This window comes from Carcharodon carcharias, chromosome 10 (genome assembly GCF_017639515.1).
Source record: "Carcharodon carcharias isolate sCarCar2 chromosome 10, sCarCar2.pri, whole genome shotgun sequence".
NCBI lineage: Eukaryota > Metazoa > Chordata > Chondrichthyes > Lamniformes > Lamnidae > Carcharodon > Carcharodon carcharias.
Window position 1 is genome coordinate 169203574 of NC_054476.1, and position 21760 is coordinate 169225333.

The window sequence follows — 21760 nt, forward strand, 5'->3', positions numbered from 1 at the left end:
ACAGTTCGGCAGGTGCACACAGCCGACTGGCTGCACACTTGCCAAACTGAAAATCTCTGCCCCGCCTCCAATCACCAAACCGAAAATTCTGGCCATATATTTCCAAATTAAAGCAGAGTAACATTTCATTCACATGTTTATCTCCTGGACTCCGGTGAAGCTGAGATTAACATGTGCTCAGTATTCATGGCAACAGGTATTAAATATTACATTACATTGAAAAAATGGTCTATTCACATCACATTTAATATAAAATCCTTCAAATTATCCTGGATAATGTCTTTCCCAGCAAGGCATGACTGAGCACTGGATTCAGATCACAAATCAGTACAATCTAAAGAATGAAAACAGTTCAGACTTTAAAATCAAATGATGAAGGTCTGTGAAAATAGGTAAGTTCTACATGGCTTTAAAAGTTTATTCTGAGAGGTACAAATTTAATAAAGGAAATTAATACAGCAACTTTCAATCATTAAGACACATGACAAGACTAAAGGTAAAATAAAAGAATTGTTATACATTAAATTGAATGTTAAAAACAATCTTATCAATCAACTCAAGTGAATTTGTGATGAACATTCCATGTACTATGTACAGGTTATGCTTGGTGTCCTGTTTTCAGGTGACAGTTGACATTTTTTATTCGCATGCAGTATCCCTCTTCCAGTGACACTGAGGCATTCTTGGTTTTGTTTTTTTTACTCTACAGGCTGCACAAATTCAGAAGTGAACAAGGCTTCTGCATACTCCTCACATACATTTTGCAGTTCAGCTGCTACATCACTTAGACCTTCTTCCATTAGCTCTTCAGCCAAGCTAGGATAAAAAGAGAGCAAAGTTATCCAGTCTGTCAAGCTTGTATAAATTAAAATTAACTACACTAAAATAATTGGCATGCTCAGAGATTAGCAAGTAGCCTTGGATTATGAAAATACATTTTATCTTCCTGCAATAATACTTTTGCTTAAGTTTTTTTCCCCAATTATTTCAATGCTTAAAGTTTCTCAGAGAAAAATAAATAAGGCTCCATTTAGTATCCCATTTCAAACCAAGACAATGTTTCATATAAAGGATAGATACATTAAATAAATGTTATAAAAATCATTCAACAAAATAAAACAAAATGAAACTGAAAACTAGTGGACTGAACTAGAGGTCTATTTAATAACATTGATCTGTCAAGCATGGTGTGTGAAGTTTAATCACATTGATCTACATAATCTCCAGAGCTTTAACTTCACTGTGAGAACCACATTTTTATTAAGTATGCTTAACAAGTACATCTTATCGTTGATCAACATGTTACAAACACCTCACTAGTGGAGCTGTTGCTTTATTACTTAACCGTTAATTCTCAGAAGCACTAGGGAATTGTACCATACCACAAATAAAATCATAATTTGAACAATTTTACATAGCACATCAATGCATTACATCACACTAACTTCCAAATGAATGGGGCATATGAGCTTGTAAACATTTGCATATATAGAGTAACAGTATTTAAATATGTCATCATACTGCATCAAGCACTCCTCAAATGGTTTAGAGGGTAGCCAGGTGCCTTTGAGTTATCGACCAATGCCAGCCTGTATCAAGTCAGTGGAACTTACAAGAGAGCCACTCGAGAAATACTTTCCGTTCACTCCTCTTCCACCCCAAAAGAATCATTAAGGTCATAGGATTGAAACTTGCAACTGGAAAATTGTAATTATGAATCTGTATCCTGTTACCATTATAGCATTGTACCAGTTTTAAAAAAAAGTTACATCCAGGGTATTAAATCATATCCAAAATGCAACACCTGCACATAATTAAAGATTCAAACAAGAGACAGATGTTTTCATTTTATTCTTGAGTTTTATTTGTTAAATTGAGAAAAACTAAGTCACAGCGCCTACTAATGCAGATCATATTTTCCTGCAATCTCTAATGCAACATAAATACTAGATTACAAAACGGAGACCCAATTTTTACACACTAAATTTTGTCCCATTTGCACCTGAAAGAAAATAAATCCATTAATGGAATTAGAATTTATGGAATTAGAGGAACATTGGCAAGGATTTTCCAGTCAACATGGGGGGGCGGGGCCTGCATCATCTCCATTTTCAGGTCAGCGGGGGTGCAGCCGAGTTAGCTGTGCACCCGCCCACCTGTCCACGGCCTATTGAGGCCACTGAGAAATCAATTAAAACAATTAGTGGACCCGCCCTTCCAACATTAAGGTTGGCAGGTAGGTCAGGAGTGCTGGTGGCCACCTGCAAAAGCATGAAATCTCATTCACAGGCAGGATGAGGTTTCATAACTGAATTGAAAAATTAACCTTTACTTTTACTTAAAGTTATGTCCGTGTCCCAACTCATGTGATGTTGTCACATGAGGGGACATGGAAGGCAAATGAAATTTTCGAAACAAAAACATTTTCCCTTTAGGAATTGATCTCCTTGAGGCAGCACTTATCCCACCCCCCCCACAGGGAGCGCACGGCGCTTCCGTGCGGATGTCCCACCCATGAAAGATGGTGGCGATCGGAGGGCCACCCACCCACCCATGCCCGCTCCTGCACTTCCCCCCCCCCACCCCAACAGGGGGGCAATTTTGCCCAATAAGTATGTTTATACACTTTCCTTCATCTATAACTCACTGGCAACTCGAAAAGTACTGTAATATAGGGCAAGGTCTTTAGGTCAGTGAGCGAGCACAGGACCCGCTCGCTATGGGATGTCATCAGGCAGAACTCCCGACATCACCCCGCGTCATTTCAATTTTCAGGTCAGCGGGGGCGCAGACGAATCAGCTGTACACCCGCCAACCTGTCAACGGCCTACTGGGGCCATTGACAAAGTCATTAACCTCATTAATGGGCCTGCCCATCCAACCTTAGGGTTGGCGTGTCCATTGGGTGGCAGTGCCACATGAGGGGACGTGTTGGGGAAATTTAGTTTTTGCACCTTTACCATTTTTAAATTTGACAGTGATCTCCCTGAGGCAGCGCTTAGCCTCAGGGAGATAAGAGCATTCTTTCAAGCAATGCCTTAATTGGCCCGCCCATGTAAAATGGCGGCATGTCCCCAATCGGACACGCCCACTCCTGTGCTTACCCCCTACAATGGGGGGAAAATTCTTCCCATAAGGTCTTTAGTAGGTCCATATCACCTCTGTAAGTTCCCTATACCCATGTCAATTTTAAAAGTTATATATTTTTTAGAACCCAATTAAACTGTCTCCCCGTGAACCAGTTAATCAAAAGCCTATCCCTTCTAACATTTTTTATTGCGTTTAAAGTTCCTGAAAGACTGAAATTTTTTTTAAAGTTACAGCGTAAAGCCCCTGTATTATTTAGAAGATGTTCCAGCTGTTTTCATTCTGCAAAATCCTATAACAATTAAATGCTATAGCTTGTTCAAATTAAACACTTCAGTCTGGTTAGTTCTGTCAGCAAGTGAAGCATAATGGCATCCTTCCAGCAGTAGCTTAGTTTCGCAAAAACACCTCTAATTACTTCAGATGTTCTAAAACAAAATTCATTTCATAGAAGTTAATTTATTAACCTTCACAGATTCTTCAAGCAGAGGGACAAATTTATTTAACCAAATGTCTAAACAAATGATAGTCAGTAAAATTACACTGGATATTTTTAGAATGAAAATGACAAGATACAGCGCAGACAATATCATTATGAACATTAACTGCAGACAACTCAAATCAAATTAAATCTACATTGGATACTAAATCTACCATGCAATAATTATCTAAACTTGAGAGTTGCATCCACTTAGTAAGTTATATGAAAAGCATTCAAGCGCGACCTTCATTTGAAAGATATTCTATTTTTAAATATGCAAATGTCAAAGAAATTACAGTAAGCGATTATAATTAATACCTCCTGTAGTTCAAATTAAAACAAATCTTGAATAGTTTTATAAAAGATAAGGTGACAACACCCAAAAACTTCAATTTGTTCAGCATCATCTCAAAACAATGCAATTTCCACCTAGTCCATTTGAGTCTTTTGTCGATAAGACTGCATTTTCCCCCAAAAATGTAGCAAAATAGTCAGGATCAAAAAAACCGTATTTATGTTATCTACACATTAAAATAAACTTCACTAATGCTGGGAATTTTAACTAAACCATAAAATGCTTGAAACGTTCCACATCCTTTTCTCTCCTTTTGCTTTTATCATCCTTTTCTATCCTTTCCTAAAAAGGTACAACTTCCTAAAGGACACACATGATTGTTATTCCACACCCTCTTCCTTGAAACTATCCAGTAACTGTAGCTAATGTAATACCTGCTCATTCATCTCAACACGTCATTATAATTACACCTGTAAAAAAAGAATGAGGTAGCAATGATTCACAATTATTTATTCCAATCTAATGTATAGTCTTCACTGAAAAGCAAAACAAAAAATGCAGACCTTGGAAATCTGAAGCAAAAACAAAATCACTGAAAATGTACACTGTCAGTAAGGTCAGTAAGCTTCTGTGAAGAAAACAGACCCATTTTATTTTGGGCACATATTCTTTCAAAATAGTTTTGAAGAAAGGCCGGCAGCCAAAATGTAAATCTGTCTGCACTGTCCAAAGATCCCGACTGATCTATCGCATGTGTCCAGTGTTTTTGGTTCGGAGTGCAGTATTCATTGCTTACAGCATAGCCCTCTCTGCAGTCGGAATACTAAACACAGAATGGATGTTTCCATTGCTGAACACCTCCAACTCCGTTTTCAATCCTGATCTTGGTCAACTTTTTGTTCGCCACTTCAGCTCCGTTTCCTATTTTCACTCTGGCCCAGTTTGAATGAATGAAATTGCTTGCTTTTCCAATTACTAAGAACTGGTAACACTGCCCGTACTGGAAAGCTAGTTTAAAAAATGTATTATATATATGATTATTATTAAGTTAAGCAATAAATGGTGGATCAACTAAATGACAGTGACACTTTGGCTTAATGTAATGAAAAGGAGTGATGAAATTCTGGCACAACTCAATTGATTTTGCAAAGCAAAAATAGGATATTTAAAAACTGAAATAGATATATAAAGCAATATGAACTAAATAGACCAGTAAGGACAGTATATGGAGAGTATTACTTGCTTTATTAATTACCTTTCAGTAATTAACCATGGGTTAAAGCTCCCTACAGCCTCATGTGAAATCATTTTTAGATGTCGGTCGAATCTCTCACGGTAGTCAAGTATACTTTGAACTATTTTTTGTGGTATTGAAAGCACAATATCACTCTGCCTTTTCCTGGATAACTTCTGGGCCAAAGGTTCCAACACTGAAGCAAGCTCTGGCTTTCCACTCCATTCCAAGTCCTCAGCAGGGCTAAATTAAAACAAAATAAAAATTACGACAGTAACACATTTATTTTAATTAAAGCAACTTTAAACATGATCTTGACCATAATTTGTAACTGACAAGAAAGTTATATATTCAAATAATTGCACCAAAAGGTACAATCAAACCCAACTTAAGAGAAAAGAAAAAACTACTGTCAGCTGAGTTATCGCCCTTGCCTGAAAAATGGAGCCATGTTAATTTCAAACACTTCAGCAACGGAACATGGGAATCAGGGTAAAATCAAAATACTGCGGATGCTGGAAATCTGAAGCAAAAACAAAAATAACTGAAAAAACTCAGCAGGTCTGACAGCATCTGCGGAGAGGAACACAGTTAACGTTTCGAGTCCGTATGACTCTTCATCACCTGGTGAAAGGTCATACGGACTCGAAACATTAACTGTATTCCTCTCCGCAGATGCTGTCAGACCTGATGGGAATCAGGGTAACGTTTTAATTCCAGAAATCAGAGATAAAATGGATTGTTGAAATAAATTTACAAAGAACGTTTTTGCATGTCGTACTGAACAATGTAAAAAAGCTGTTTTAATTGGCATTCCAGCCAAATTTATCCAATGGGGTTTAAAAAAAAACAATTTCACTATATAGCTACACTTGTCAAGGACTTGGGCTGCAGTTATCTAATACGAATTCAGAGCAGGAGTAGGTCACTTGGCCCCTCGAGCCTGCTCTGCCATTCAATAAGATCCTGGCTGCTCGGATTGTAACCTCAACTCCACATTCCTACCCCCAAATGACCTTTCCCTGCCCCCTGCTAATCAAGAATGTATCCAGCTCTGTCTTAAAAATATTCAAAGATTCTGCTTCCACCACCTTTTGAGGAAGAGAGTTCCAAAGACTCACAACCCTCTGAGAAAATTTCTCATCTGTCTTAAATGAGCGACCCCTTCTCTTTAAACAGTGACCCTTAGTTCTAGATTCTCCCACAAGAAGAAACATCCGCTCTACATCCACCCTGTCAAGACCCTGCAGGATCTTAAAGGTTTCAACTGAGTCACCTCTTACTCTTCTAAATTCCAGTGGATACATGCCTAACCTGTCCAGCCTTTCCTCATAAGACAACCCGCCCATTCCTGGTATTAATCTAGTAAACCTTCTCTGAACTGCTTCCAATGCATTTACATCTTTCTTTAAATAAGGAGACCAGTTCTGTACACACTGCTCCAGATGTGGTCTCACCAACGCCCAGTACAAGTGAAACATAACCTCCTTACTTTTGTAATTAATTCCACTCACAATAAATAACATTCTATCAACTTTCTTAATTACCTGCTGTACCTGCATACTAACCTTTTGTGATTCATGCACTATGACACCCAGATCCCTCTGTATCTCAGAGCACTGCCACTCTTGCACTGACGCAAACTGAATTTGAAATCATACCAGGCCAGCTCACAATTATGATCCTAAAGTGCGCACTACCATCCACTCTTTACAAAGGTCTGTACCATATATCAGAAAGCTATTTCTCAAAAAATCAAGGAGATTAAGGAAGGAGAAGTGTCAAAATAAATTACCAAAACAAAGCATTGCAATATTCACAACTTACTCAGCTTCCGAAAACCTCTGAATTATTGTATCCATAGTTGGATCACTGTGTTCAACAGTTCTGGTGATTCTGATAGGCTGTGGAGTGTGTGGCTTTGTGTCAATTAAGACAAATTCTCTTTCTGTGAGAACAGAAATATCAGTAGAACATTATTCAAATGCAAACAAGTTTTCTTTCCAAAGCACTAAATCAGCTCAACAACAGGTTTCATTTCTGCACTTCGTAAATGTGGGTCCCATATGCAGAGATTCTAGAACTCAGTTTAATCTCATTGATGATTGTAGTATCATCAAGACAGAAGTATTCATAATTCATGATAATTTGAAGATAAATTCTTGCATAATATTATGGAGTCTGTTTGAATAAATTATTCTGCATCCTCTAAGATTTATTATGTAAGGTACCTAGTAATATCACCATTAAATTTCACTGTTACCATGGATTACAGCATTTTCACTATGATTTATCTTATAAAATATAATTACGTATATAGAGTGCACCAGCTTTGGACTCGTATTATAAAAAAAGTGGAACAGACACACAAAAAATGGTCTACAATATGGTACAAGAACCAAGTGATTATACTTATCAGGAAAGGCTGAAAAGGCTGGTGCTTTTTTTCTATAGAAAAGAGAAGGCTGAAGAGTGACCTGATAGATGTCTTTAAAATTATGAAGGGGTTTGATAGGGTTGATGCAAAGAACGTATTTTCACTTGTAAGGGAGACCAAAACTCTGGGTCACAAATACCAGACAGTCACTGTTGTAAATGTAGCAGTCAATTTGAACACAGCAAGATCCCATGATAATAACCAGACCATCCACTCATTGAGGGATAAATATTAGCCATGAGTTAGAGAAAACTTCCCCCATTCTCTTTTGAAATCAGACCATATGACCTTTACATCCACCCTAGGGGGTTTCAGTTTAAAATCTCATCCAAAAGATGACACCTCTGAATGGTATAGGCTGAAAGGCCTCCAGTTAGGCTTTTATTCAGTGTGACACTTTGGTTCAATGTCAGAAATAAGGCTTCTGTTTCTTAGTACCAGACTTGGGGAAGATGGGAGACTTTTGGCATGTAAAGGGTACGTCTGAATAGGAAGGAAATCTCAGCAAGTCCTCACTTAATGTCCTTTTACTTTAATGTTGTTAATAAAGCAGTGTCATATATATTTAACATTGCCAGTTACGCTTTAATGTCGTTTGCCACAGATTTCCTCTTCAGTGGCCTGTCTACTCACATGACTTTTCCCATAGCGCTTCCACTCTCACCCTTAGTCCCTCTTCCTCCCGCTCCTGTTCTTGCTAACTCCCAGCCTTGATGACTACCTCCTGGCCTCTGTTACCCGAGTCCTCGGGGTCTGTCCTGCTGCTGGCTTCACTCTTGAACTCGCACTAAATCCAGGGCTTCAGCTGCTAACTGCACTGACCAACTTCTGCCACTAGGTGAATTCTGGTCTAAAAGTACTGTGTACAGAGGTGAGTTTTTTTTCGTTCATGGAATGTGGGTGTTTATTGCCCTTGTTCAGAGGGCATTTAAGAGTCAGCCACATTGCTGTGGGTCTGGAGTTACATACAAGGCCAAGCCAGGTAAGGACAGCAGATTCCCTTCCCTAAAGGACACTACTGAACCAGATGGGTTTTTACAACAATTGGTTTCGTGGTCATCATGTCCTTTAATCCCAGATTGTTGTTGAATTCAAATTTCACCATCTGCCGTGGTGGGGTTTGACCTTAGGTTCCCAGAGCCTTACCTTGGCTCTCTGGAATACAAATCCAGTGACAATACCATTACACCACCGCCTCCCCTTACTGTAATGTACTGTCATTTTTAAAAATAATTAATTTGCATGTTGTTGTGTTTCTTTTATATTTTGCGATGTATTTTATTTTGCAAGTTATTTCAGCTAGGAATGCACAGTGCTGCACATGTATGGTACAGTAGTTCAACTTGTATATTGCTTTTTTCTAGGCGAGAAATGTCGGAAAGAACCTAACGGTTTAACATATGATTCACTTAAAAGTTGTTTGACTTAAAGTCATTTTCAGGAACACAACTATAACTTTGAGGAACTACTGTAATGAACTTGCAAAATGAATAAATCGAAAAGTGAACAGTCACCTAAAAGTAGAAAGGGGTAGGGAATAGAAATCAAAAGAGCAAGTAGATGAAGAAGAGATGAATATGCAAATAAATAAAATTGTGCATAAAAGGAGTGCAGGTAGAAGAAAGAGGGGAAGAAAATCATATCCACCATCAGGGTGATGGCAAAGGACTGGAGGATGGTCAATGTTACATCCTTGTTCACAAAAGGAGAGAAGGATAAACCTAGCAATTACAGGCCTGTTGATTTAACATTGGAGGTGGGAAATCATTAAGTAACAACAAATCAGGAAAATATTGACAGCTATTTGATAAGCATGGACTAATAAAAGAGACGGTGTAGATTTGTTCAACGCAAATAGTATTTTATTGAATTGATCACATTTTCTGTGAAGGTAAAATGGGGGAATGAGAAACAATTATGGCAGGAAGATGGAGATTTAATACAAATATGAAAATTCAAGTACAAACTTGATATATTGGGTTATAAGCTTTTTTTTAAGAAGGGATAGAGTCAGAGTGGTTACAGCACCGACCAGTTAGTTGCGTCTGTGTCAGCTCTTGCAAGAACAGTTTAGCTAGTTTCACTCCACTGCCCTTTCCTTCTATTAGTCCTGCAAAAGTTTCTCTTCCAGTTTTTATCGGGATCCCTTTTGAAAGTTACAATTTAATTTAACTCTACCACCCTTTTAGGCAGTACATTCCAGAACCTATGGGCAGAATTTTGTCCTTGGCATGCAGAATCGGTGGGGGTGCGCGATCGGGAAGCCTGCGATCAACAACACACTGCGATTTTGCGCTGGTGAGCCAGTTGAAGCCCACTGAGTGTGATACGCGAGCGACAACACTGAGTGCTGCCCGTGCGCTCCGGGAGGGGAGAGCAAGTGAGCCTAGTGCGAACTTCGCGCTTGTGCGTTGAATCATCTCCGAGGCACAGAACTGCCTCAGGGAGACGAAGAGAGGTTTTTAAAAAATAAAGAGCAGAAAAATGTAATGAAACATGTCCCCTCATGTGACTCTGTCACATGAGCAGAGGCATGTTTTTGATTAAAAAATAAAGTTTTTATTTTATTTGTATTTGCTTTTGGAAACCTCATCCCGCCCGTGGATGAGGTTTCCAAAAAAATGCAAAGGCCGCTTAGTCTTTACACCTGCCCATCAACCATTAGGCTGAACGGGAAATAAAAAATTAATAACAAAAACAGAATTACCTGGAAAAACTCAGCAGGTCTGGCAGCATCGGCGGAGAAGAAAAGAGTTGACGTTTCGAGTCCTCATGACCCTTCGACAGAACTTGAGTTCGAGTCAAAGAAAGAGTTGAAATATGAGCTGGTTTAAGGTGTGTGTGTGGGGGGCGGAGAGATAGAGAGAGAGAGAGGTGGGGGGGGGCGGTGTGTGGTTGTAGGGACAAACAAGCAGTGATAGAAGCAGATCATCAAAAGATGTCAATGACAATAGTACAATAGAACACATAGGTGTTAAAGTTAAAGTTGGTGATATTACCTAAACGAATGTGCTAATTAAGAATGGACGGTAGGGCACTCAAGGTATAGCTCTAGTGGGGGGTTTTTTTTATATAATGGAAATAGGTGGGAAAAGAAAAATCTTTATAATTTATTGGAAAAAAAAGGTAAAGGGGGAAACAGAAAGGGGGTGGGGATGGGGGAGGGAGCTCACGACCTAAAGTTGTTGAATTCAATATTCAGTCCGGAAGGCTGTAAAGTCCCTAGTCGGAAGATGAGGTGTTGTTCCTCCAGTTTGCGTTGGGCTTCACTGGAACAATGCAGCAAGCCAAGGACAGACATGTGGGCAACAGAGCAGGGTGGAGTGTTAAAATGGCAAGCGACAGGGAGGTTTGGGTCATTTTTGCGGACAGACCGCAGGTGTTCTGCAAAGCGGTCGCCCAGTTTACGTTTGGTCTCTCCAATGTAGAGGAGACCACATTGGGAGCAACGAATGCAATAGACTAAGTTGGGGGAAATACAAGTGAAATGCTGCTTCACTTGAAAGGAGTGTTTGGGTCCTTGGACGGTGAGGAGAGAGGAAGTGAAGGGGCAGGTGTTGCATCTTTTGCGTGGGCATGGGGTGGTGCCATAGGAGGGGGTTGAGGAGTAGGGGGTGATGGAGGAGTGGACCAGGGTGTCCCGGAGGGAGCGATCCCTACGGAATGCCAATAAGGGGGGTGAAGGGAGGATGTGTTTGGTGGTGGCATCATGCTGGAGTTGGCGGAAATGGCGGAGGATGATCCTTTGAATGCGGAGGCTGGTGGGGTGATAAGTGAGGACAAGGGGGACCCTATCATGTTTCTGGGAGGGAGGAGAAAGCGTGATGGCGGATGCGCAGGAGATGGGCCGGACACGGTTGAGGGCCCTGTCAACGACCGTGGGTGGAAAACCTCGGTTAAGGAAGAAGGAGGACATGTCAGAGGAACTGTTTTTGAATGTAGCATCATCGGAACAGATGCGACGGAGGCGAAGGAATTGAGAGAATGGGATGGAGTCCTTACAGGAAGCGGGGTGTGAGGAGCTGTAGTCAAGATAGCTGTGGGAGGCGGTGGGTTTGTAATGGATATTGGTGGACAGTCTATCACCAGAGATTGAGACAGGGAGGTCAAGGAAGGGAAGGGAAATGTCAGAGATGGACCACGTGAAAATGATGGAGGGGTGGAGATTGGAAGCAAAATTACTAAATTTTTCCAAGTCCCGACGAGAGCATGAAGCGGCACCGAAGTAATCATCGATGTACCGGAGAAAGAGTTGTGGAAGGGGGCCGGAGTAGGACTGCAACAAGGAATGTTCCACATACCCCATAAAGAGACAGGCATAGCTGGGGCCCATGCGGGTACCCATAGCCACACCTTTTATTTGGAGGAAGTGAGAGGAGTTGAAGGAGAAATTGTTCAGCGTGAGAACAAGTTAAAAAATTAATGTCAGTTGATAACTTAATGGCCTTAATAAGCCTTTTAATTGTCGGTGGGCACTCTGCCGGCTCCAGCGTGCGCCCGCCGACTGAACTATCGTGCGATTGTACATTGGCGTCAGCACGCTTGGCCGATGTCATCGCCTGTCATTTCACGCTCAGTCGGGTCGGGAGTGCACCCACCCGCTGAGCTAAAAATGTGACGATCCCAGCTGATTTTAATAACTGGACAGGTCAGATCCCTGAGTGAAGCCTGGCTTGCTAGATTCTAACTTTTTTGAAACCGTGAAGGTAAGTTACTGAACTAATTCAGTTCTGATGAGCTTTTAACATAAAGAAAAAGAAATTATTTATTAAACAAGATAAAGTGAACTATATTACACCAGACAAAAAGGTCAGAAAAATCTCAATACAAACACAAGAAAATGATCCAAATATTCACTATCCCTCACCCCAGCTACATCTTTACAGACACATACAAATCCGGAAAGATAAAACAATTTACCACATCTATCTTATACTCTAATAATCAGGGTAAGTACATGGTTTATGTGAACCAGCTGGTGAACTGTAGTCAGACACATCACACTGCAAAGTAAATGAGAGATGCGACCAAGTGGTTCTATGGACTTCTCAACAGCCCACCCAGAAGCTTGTCACACCGTGAGCCAACCAGCCTCATAGAAACTCTGTCTTTCTCACTAGGGTTCCCAATCTCCACATTTGAAGAACTCGCCTTGGAATTCTCTCCAAACATTGCTGCCACTCTGATGGCTTCAGCAAGAATCCATCTCCAGGGTTTCAATTTCGCCTCGAGATTCCTTTCCCTTCTTTTCTCAGAGTACACTCGCACTTCACCTTACTAGCATGTTTTCAGAGGTTCAGCCGTGTCAAGCAGAATATTACTCCAATGTTTGCTCCAAAAGGGTACCTTTGCCCTTACGGCCCACAGCACAGAGTCACCAACCTCCGGTTGCCCTCTCAGATCTTCGGGGCTCCTCCCAAGCCCACCATATTTCAAGTCTACTCCTTGCAGCTCTCTAACTTGGAGCCTTTTTCCCTGCTCCTGTCATTTATTTTGACTCAGCAGGATCTATCACTGATGCCTGTGTTTGTCCCTGTCTGGGACCTCTTTCTGCTGATTTCGGACCTTCTCCCTGTCCCCCTCCCCCATGTCCTGTTCCCTTGGGCACTTTCCTTCTAATGGCACTCACCGGTTCAGGTCACTTCTTTTCCTTCTGCATGTGTGTGCAGGGCCGGTCCCTGGCCTGTGGACGTGAAAAGACTAACTGTGCATGTGCGACCCTTTCCCAGCCGGCATATACATGAAAAGCCCAAGTTCCCGACCTGAAAGCAGTAAAAAACACTAACTGCACACTTGCAGCCACACCCTGGACGGCACATGTGCAGAAGGCCCAAGGCCTGCTGGGAACTGGAGCTCCTGGTCTCCAAGCTCCTGATTTGAAAGTATCTGGGTTTCCTAACACTAACTAATATTGTGAGCAATTTTGGGCCCCATATCTCAGGAAGGATGTGCTGGCCCTGGAGAGGGTCCAGAGGAGGTTCATGAGAACGATCCCAGGAATGAAAGGCTTAACATATGAGGAACGTTTGAGGACTCTGGGTCTATACTCGATGGAGTTTAGAAGGATGAGGGGGGATCTGATTGAAACTTACAGAGTACTGAAAGGCCTGGATAGAGTGGACGTGGGGAAGATGTTTCCATTAGTAGGAGAGACTAGGACCCGAGGGCACAGCCTCAGAGTAAAGGGAAGACCTTTTAGAACAGAGATGACGAGAAACTTCTTTAGCCAGAGAGTGGTGAATCTATAGAATTCATTGCCACAGAAGGCTGTGGAGGCCAGGTCATTGAGTGTATTTAAGACTGAGATAGATAGGTTCTTCATTGGTAAGGGGATCAAAGGTTACGGGGAGAAGACGGGAGAATGGGGTTGAGAAACTTATCAGCCATGATTGAATGGCGGAGCAGACTCGATGGGCCGAATGGCCTAATTTCTGCTCCTATGTCTTATGGTCTAACCATGTGCTGTGAAAATAAGTTCTTCCTCATGTCACCATTGCTTTTTTTGCCAATCACCTTAAATTGAATGTCCTCTGGTTCTTGACCCTTCCACCAATGGGAAAACTTTTTCCCCATCTATACTGTCTAGGCCGCTCATGATTTCGGGCACCTCTAATAAATCTCCTCTCAGCATTCTCTTCTCTTAAGGAGAACAAACGTATTTCCTCCAGTCTACCCATGTGTCTAAAGTCCCTCCCCGGAACCATTCCCATGATTTTTTTCTGCACCCTCTATAAAGCCATCACATCCTTCCTAAAATGTGGTACCCAGAATCGGACACAACACTTAAGTTCAGGTTGAGCAAGTGTTTTATAAAAGTTCACCATGGCAAGAATTTTCCCGTTGGCGAGCAGGGGTGGGGTCTGCTCGCCAACGCGTAAGATGATGTGGAATGACATCATCCCATGTCATTTGCATTTTCAGGTAGGCGGGGGCGCAGCCAAGTCAGCTGTGCGCCTGCCGACTTGTCAACGGCCTACTTAGGCCATTCAAAAAACAATTAAGTTCATTAGTGGACCTGCCTGTTAAGGTTGGCGGGCAGGTCAGGAGTGCTGGCGGCCACCTGCAAAAGCGTGAAACCTCATCCATGGGCAGGATGAGGTTTTACTGCTGAATCAAAAAATTAAGTAACACTTTTAATCAATGTTATGTCCATGTCCCAACTCATGTGACATTGTCACATGAGGGGACATGGATGGTGAATGAAATTTTCACCGATCTCCGAGGCAACGCTTAGTCTCAGGAGATCGGAGCGCTCATGCGTGCACTTCCCAGCCAGCACAGGAAGCATATAGGGCTTCCCTGCAGACGTCACACTGGGTGGCCCTTAATTGGCCTGTCTTCTAAAAATGACGGCTGATCGGAGGGCCACCCACCCACGTCTGCCCCTGCACTTCCCCCCCAAATTGGGGGTGGGGGAGACTTATCCCCATAACTTCCATAAGTTTTGAGTCCTCCTTATATACAAGGGTGTTTGCCAGAGGACTAGAGATCTGCAAATGTTACACCCTTTTCAAAAAAAGATGTGAGGGTAAACCCAACAGCAACAGGCCTGTTAATTTAAGCTCAGTGGTAGAAGTGTTTAGAAATGATAATTTGAGAAAAAATTAATCCACATATCTTCAACTGACTGTTAAATAAAGAAAGCCAGGATGGATTTGTCAAAGGCAAATCGTGTTTAATTAACTTGACTGAGTTTTTGATGAGGTAGCAGAGAGGGTTGATGAGGGTAATGTGGTTGCTGTGGTGTACATATACTTCAACAAAGGCATTTGAAGAATAGACAAGAAGAAAGAAGTGCTGAGAAAAGAGTGGAAAAGGCATTAAAAATATCAGCCATCCTCAGTTCTTGCTGTTTTTCTCCCTTATCTCCCTTTCTCTATTTATTTAATGCTCTGCTTCCACATAGTTTTCCCCACACCATTATATTCTTTCAAATTCTCCCCCATGCTAATAGTTACTCTCTGCATCTGACATCGGTCCCAGTCTGTTTTATTTTAATTAATTCATGGGATATGGGCATCACTGGCTAGGCCAGCATTTATTGCCCATCCCCAATTGCCCTTGGTGGTGAGCCACCTTCTTGAAATGCTGCAGTCCATGTAGTGTAGGCACACCCACAGTACTGTTAGCAAGGGAGTTCCAGGATTTTAACCCAGCGACAAGGAAGTAAAGACAATATAGTTCCAAGCAGGATGAAGGGTGGGTCGGAAGGGAGCTTGCAGATTGTGGTGTTCCCATGCAGCTGGTGCCTTTGTCCTTCGAGATAGTAGAGGTCACAGGTCAGGAAGGTGCTGTTAAAGGAGTCCAGATGCATTGCTGCTGTGCATCTTGTAGATGCTACGCACTGCAACTGTGCATGGTGGTGGGGGGAATGAACATTTAGGTGGCGGATGGGATGCTGCCAGTCAAGTGTGCTGCTTTATCCTGGATGGTGTTGCAACTTCAAATGTTGTTGGAGCTATACTCAACCAGGCAAGTGGGGAGTATTTCATCACACTCCTGACTTGTGCTTGTAGATGGTGGACAGGTTCTGGGAAGTCAGAAGTCAGGAGGTGAGCTATTTACTGCAGAACACCCAACCTTTGACCTACCCTTATAGCCACAGTATTTATATGGCTGGTCCAGCTTAGTTCCTGATCAGTGGTAACCTCCAGGATGTAAAATCAGGTAATGATGATTATCCTTACGCTTTTAAATCGGAAACCATGCATTAATCCAGAGCTGCACCCAGATTATATCCACATGTTTATTTACTTTTGTAAGTATGCTACGTAAGGGAACATCTGGTTGCCTGTTGAAGGTAAGTAATATTACTTTTCCAGAAACAAAATGGAAAATAAGTTACTTCACTCTTTCTGGGGAGATCTCTTGCAAACATCCTTTCAAAGCAGGAAATGTGCAACCTTTTCCTATTTCCAATCTTTTCCCACTCCTGAGCAATGTCACAGGAGTGAGAGTCTGGCTCACTCCCAGTCTCAGAATTCTCACTCACCCTCATCCCTACACATCAATAGATATTCACACCCACACACAGTGAGCGAGCAGCCAGAGACTGGGAGTGAGCTGGACACACAGAGTCTGCCCCTCACACACTCTTATGGTCATCTTTATTAATTACTCTTCTTTTTACATTATTAATTTATTGCTTTATTTTTGCTCAGCAAGTTGTTTCTTCTCTGATACTCAACTTATGTTTTGAATTTCATGGTCAGAATCTTCAGGTTGGCGTGTGGGTGTGGGCCCCGTTCGCTGGTGTAAAATGGCACGTGGTGACATCAGGCATGCATCGTTCCGTTTTCAATTCAGTGGGTGCGCACCAGAGTTGGCTGCGCGCCCGCAGAACTGTCAAAGGCCTATTAAGGCCATTTAAAAACTAATTAAAACAAACAACAGAGCTGCCCGTCCAACCTTAAGGTTGTCAGGCAGGCAAAGAGCCCAGGCAGCCTCCGCATTTATCATGGAACCTCATCCACAGGCGGGATGCGGTTTCATGAAGGATATATAAATCCAATACATTTTTTTAATAAAATTCATTAACATGTCCCAGCTCCTGTGACACTGTCACGAGGGGACATGTCCGAAAATTTTTACATTTTTAAAAAAATTTCGATTTTCAAAATTTAAATAAACTCCGAGGCAGCTCCGTGCCTCAGCAGACTCTGTCTACTCCCCCTGCCCGCACAGGGAGCACTCAGTGCTTCCAAATGAGCATCACGCTGGGCGGGCCGTAATTGGCCTGCCCACGTAAAATGGCGGCAGACAGCAGATTGTGAGGGGCGACCGGCTACTCGTCTGCTCCCGTTCAGCCCCCTCAACAGGGAGAAAATTCTCCCCCATTTAGCTTTCTGAAATTTGCTCATTGGCCCCGTGAGTGATTAAAAAAAAGGAAATATTGCCCCCCCCCCCCACCCCACCCATGCAAAAAGGTTAGACAAACCTAAAGGAACAGGCTAAGTTGGCAACTAAAGATCATCAACTACGCACCAGAGCTCAAACTGCTCGAGGACACACAAGATTCACAGCTCCATGGTAAATTACCTTGCTTTTCTTCCTCAGTCCAAAAATCAGGATCAGCATATTCAATCTGGCAAATTCTTCTGCAAACTGCCTCTTGGTATCTCTGACAATTTATTGAAATAAAAGTGAAAATAAGAAAGTACTGATATCAAGTAGTCCAGACTGTAATACTTTTAAAGCATGCTAACATTAAGAGCAACTTGTAAAATTATTAGCAGTTTCTCATGGCAAATTCAGATGTCTATAATTTTATTTTAATGTAAAATTGGCTAATTTTAAGGACTGAAATTTCTTTTTGAAAGCAGTAATATGTGTTTTTCCTTTAATTATGAGTATTTAAATAGATTCAATACTATTTCAGATAATTCAATGTCATTTCTCACCCTCCAATCAAAATACTACTGTGGTTTACAAAATTCAAGTTTAATTAAAAACACTGATGCAAATAGATCCTTGTCAGGGAGATTTTCAAACAATTAATTTAAAAACAATGGGACTAAATAAAATTGTTTGGTTGATGTGCTGTAGAATGTATAATGTCCATAATGTAATATGTATGATGATGATACTAAATAGACTAAAAATGAGTGCATATGCTCATTTTAAAATAAGGTTAACTGGAGATATTGGCTGGGGGGGTTTCTGGCACTTGACAGCCTACGATTCTCCCACCCATTTAGCTGAATTGGGTTGGGGATGAGGAAGTCCTGGCTATTGCACAAGCAGAAAACCTTGGCATTCTATTCAGCGTTGTGATGATACAGGGTTACTCAAAGAAACAGCAATTCAGATTCTTCAAATGAAGATGCCCTGCATGTAATAGTGAATAATAATCTCAAGATTACATGGCTCAAAAGGTCTATGAAAACGCAATTGCTACTCAGTGCATTGGCGCTCCAACATTGAATTTGCTGTGATAAGCATAGCTGGACAAAAGTCAGACCCTTTCCGAAGAGGAAGAAAGAAAAAAAAAAATCATTAAAAAGTTAATCTGGAATATTTTCACTAATCTGTTAGCAGTCAAATTAAGGGCTGCATTGGCAAGCCCCAAGAAATGGTAATTTAGTTATCCTGCTAACTGGGAATGCAGGAAGGTGGAAAGAGATGGCAAAAGAGGGATATTTTTCAAAAGGGCAATCAAAATATAATTAGACAGGCAAAAGCTCAATATGCCAATATCTTGGACCATGGAACAAGAACAATGCATTTTCCAATCTTAGCTAAAGGCTAGGCATTTCTATTAGAATTGGGAGGAGATACCCCAGCCTACTCTGGAACATAATCAACCTGTTAATACAAGCATGTTAATATCAGAGAATTCTATTTCTCTCAGTAATGAAATGGTTTGTCATGCAGAAGGTGCATTCCAGGAACAGGGATTTTTTTTTTTTTTAAATTGCAATTTAAACTGAAAGACATTGGCCCAGATATTGCATCTGTAATGATGGTGAAATTGTCAGCATTCACCTTGAGCAGAGCTGTGCAGCTGACAGCAACTTCTGGTGGTTGCACATGTTTTTTATTCTTTCATGAGATGAGGGCATCAATGGCAAGGCCAGTTTTTGTTGTCCATCCCTAATTGCCTTTGAGCTGAGTGGCTTGCTGAGGGCATTTAAGAGACAAGCCACATTGTGGGATGGGGTGGGGGGGGGGGGGGGGGGGGGGGGGGTCACTTGTAGGCCAGACCAGCTAATGACAGCAGGTTTCCTTCCCTAAAGAACACTAGTGAACCAGATGGGTTTTTTTTTCACAACACAGACCATAAGACATAGGAGCAGAAATTAGGCCATTCAGCCCATCGAGTCTGCTCCGACATTCAATCATGGCTGATAAGTTTCTCAACCCCATTCTCCCACCTTCTCCCCGTAACCTTTGATCCCCTTACCAATCGAGAATCTATCTATCTCGATCTTAAATACACTCAATGACCTGGCCTCCACAGCCTTCTGTTAATGAGTTTCATGGTCACCATTACTGAAGCTAGCTTTCAATTCCAGGTTTTATTAATTAATAGAATTTAAATTCCACTAGCTGCCATGGGGAGGATTTGAACTCGTGTCTCCAAGGCATTAGCTTGGGCCTCTGGATTACTAATCCTGTGAGGGAGAGAGGAGGGCTGCTGTTGGAGATGGTAGGGTAATGGTAAAGTTAGAAAATTCACATATTGTCAGTGATTACTCGCTCATCCATACAGTATGCTGCTGGGGTCCCCACAAATGGAAATCTTTAGAAATTACTTGATTGATATGAACTTTTATTTTTATGCTCTCTCACTGTTAAAATTCCCCATAAAAATTGACTTGTTGAATGAGGTATAACTGGGTTTATCAAGTCATAATTATTGCTGGGCTACCTTTCTGACCCTGCAAAGTTAATTTTCATAATTGTGGAATGTCCTTATTATATTCAAAACCAAAGGAATTATCATTAAAAAAGTTTAACATTTATGATATTTCAGTTTCTACCTTAATCCCATATGTATGTCGCTACCTTTATTTTGAAATGATTAAAAAATGAAGGATAATTTGTGGATTTTAATTTTCAATTTGCTGTGTTGGAATTCTTCAGTGAGGCTGCTTAGACCGCCAAAAATTGCACCATAATCAATTAATGTCAGGAAAGATAAAACCTATGCCACAGAGATTGTTAAATCTCTACAGGCAGTTTTTTTTTAAGTTAGCGGCAAGCGCCGGTACCCTGCTGTAAACTGCAAAATCGAGGCCGTCAAATATACTTACTTCCATCTCATCTATTCTCTGTAGCATGTTCTCTAGCGTAGAGCCATCTTGCAACACCAAAGCTTCTGAATGAGCTTTTGCATTTAGCTCCAGATTCAATAACTCTTGCGCTGTGTCCTCCAGCAGCTCATCTAATAGTTTTTCACCAAGGAGGTCCGCGCTAGCTGCAGCCTATAAGTAACAGATACAATTCTGTTTTTATAATTAATATGTGTTGGCACATTCTTACAGGGGACCAGAAAAAATTAATGCTCTACTGGTCAATAATTGGATAGCGTTAGGGTTGTTCTGCTTTTACAAGAGAGGATGCTTGCTAAAAATAATTGAGAGTTTTTTTTTAAAATGTTGCAATTCATTGCCAAATCTATAGCACCAAAAGAATCCATTAAAGCACCAAGTCGCCAAATTAGGCTATGGGGGTTAAGTAGTCAAGCTGAATTTCTTGAGTCACAAAATACTGCCACCACACTTTGTTGATTGACTCAAAAAGTAAAAGAGTGTGATATTCACCTCAGCACCTGAAAGAAATGAGGCATACACTTTGTGAGCCCCTTGTCTGTATTTTTAAATAGACAATTACAGTTATAGACTAATCGTTTATACTGGAAGAATATTCATACAGTTCTCTTTTTTTTTTAAAAAGGGTAATAAAGCTGAACCAGGGAACTATTAGCCTATTAGTTTGACTTCAGTTATAGGCAAGATGCTTGAAAAGGTTTTAAGTTATAGAGAAAATGTGGAAGAGATCACTAGTTTAGAGCCATTGTCTGCCTGGGATGTTTAGAAAGCCTAAAGGTTACTCTACAAGATTGAATCTTACAAACTGACTGGTGCCTGCAGGCAGAGATTTGTGATATGAATGTACCCATACACACAGAGTTGGCAGTGATGGGTACAGAAAGAGAGTTTAACAAACAATTCCTACACCCAGGAAGTTGTCATTCTCAAATATGAAAACGATTTGATAACTCAAAAAATTGAAAGAACTTTATATTTAATTGGCACAAAACATTTGATAACTTAAGTTTTATTTTTCTAAGGCAGGGACCCAGACTACATATTTGTCCAGTTTGCAATGGAATTTGCGATCAAGATTATATTTTTTGAGACAGGTGGAAACTGATGTAGTGGTGGAAGGGGTCAGGGGGAAATTGATAGGACAGGGTGTGGGAACTGACAGGGGGCTGTGGAGACCAAGTGATGAGTGGGGGGGCCCGGGAGGGGGTGTGGGAGTGACGAGGTGAGAAAAAATGTGACTGGCCCAGTTACTAAGGAAACTAAGGGTGGAATCATCCCAGAAGTGCGGTAGCGGGTGTGAAAAACCTTTGATCTGCCAGCCACAATGGCAGGTCTTTGTGCCACATTGTCCGATCCCTGCCTCATTAATTATGCAGCCACAGGTAACACGCTGTAACGCTAGAGGGCGCCCTCTGAATCACCCACCATGCCATTACCTCACTGTTTCCTCACT

General features: G+C 41.4%; 1 protein-coding gene across 1 annotated transcript in view; it reads right to left on the reverse strand.

Moving 5' to 3' along the window:
• Nucleotides 1–393: 393 nt before the first annotated feature.
• kiaa0753 (KIAA0753 ortholog) overlaps nucleotides 394–21760 on the reverse strand; it is a 46870-nt gene continuing 25503 nt past the window's right edge. The window contains exons 14-18 of the mRNA XM_041198327.1: nucleotides 20290–20460; nucleotides 17573–17654; nucleotides 6925–7045; nucleotides 5119–5340; nucleotides 394–816 (exon numbers count right to left, since the gene is read on the reverse strand). Coding sequence (XP_041054261.1) covers nucleotides 699–816; nucleotides 5119–5340; nucleotides 6925–7045; nucleotides 17573–17654; nucleotides 20290–20460 — 714 coding nt within the window. The 3' untranslated portion in view covers nucleotides 394–698. The remainder of the gene's footprint in view (nucleotides 817–5118; nucleotides 5341–6924; nucleotides 7046–17572; nucleotides 17655–20289; nucleotides 20461–21760) is intronic.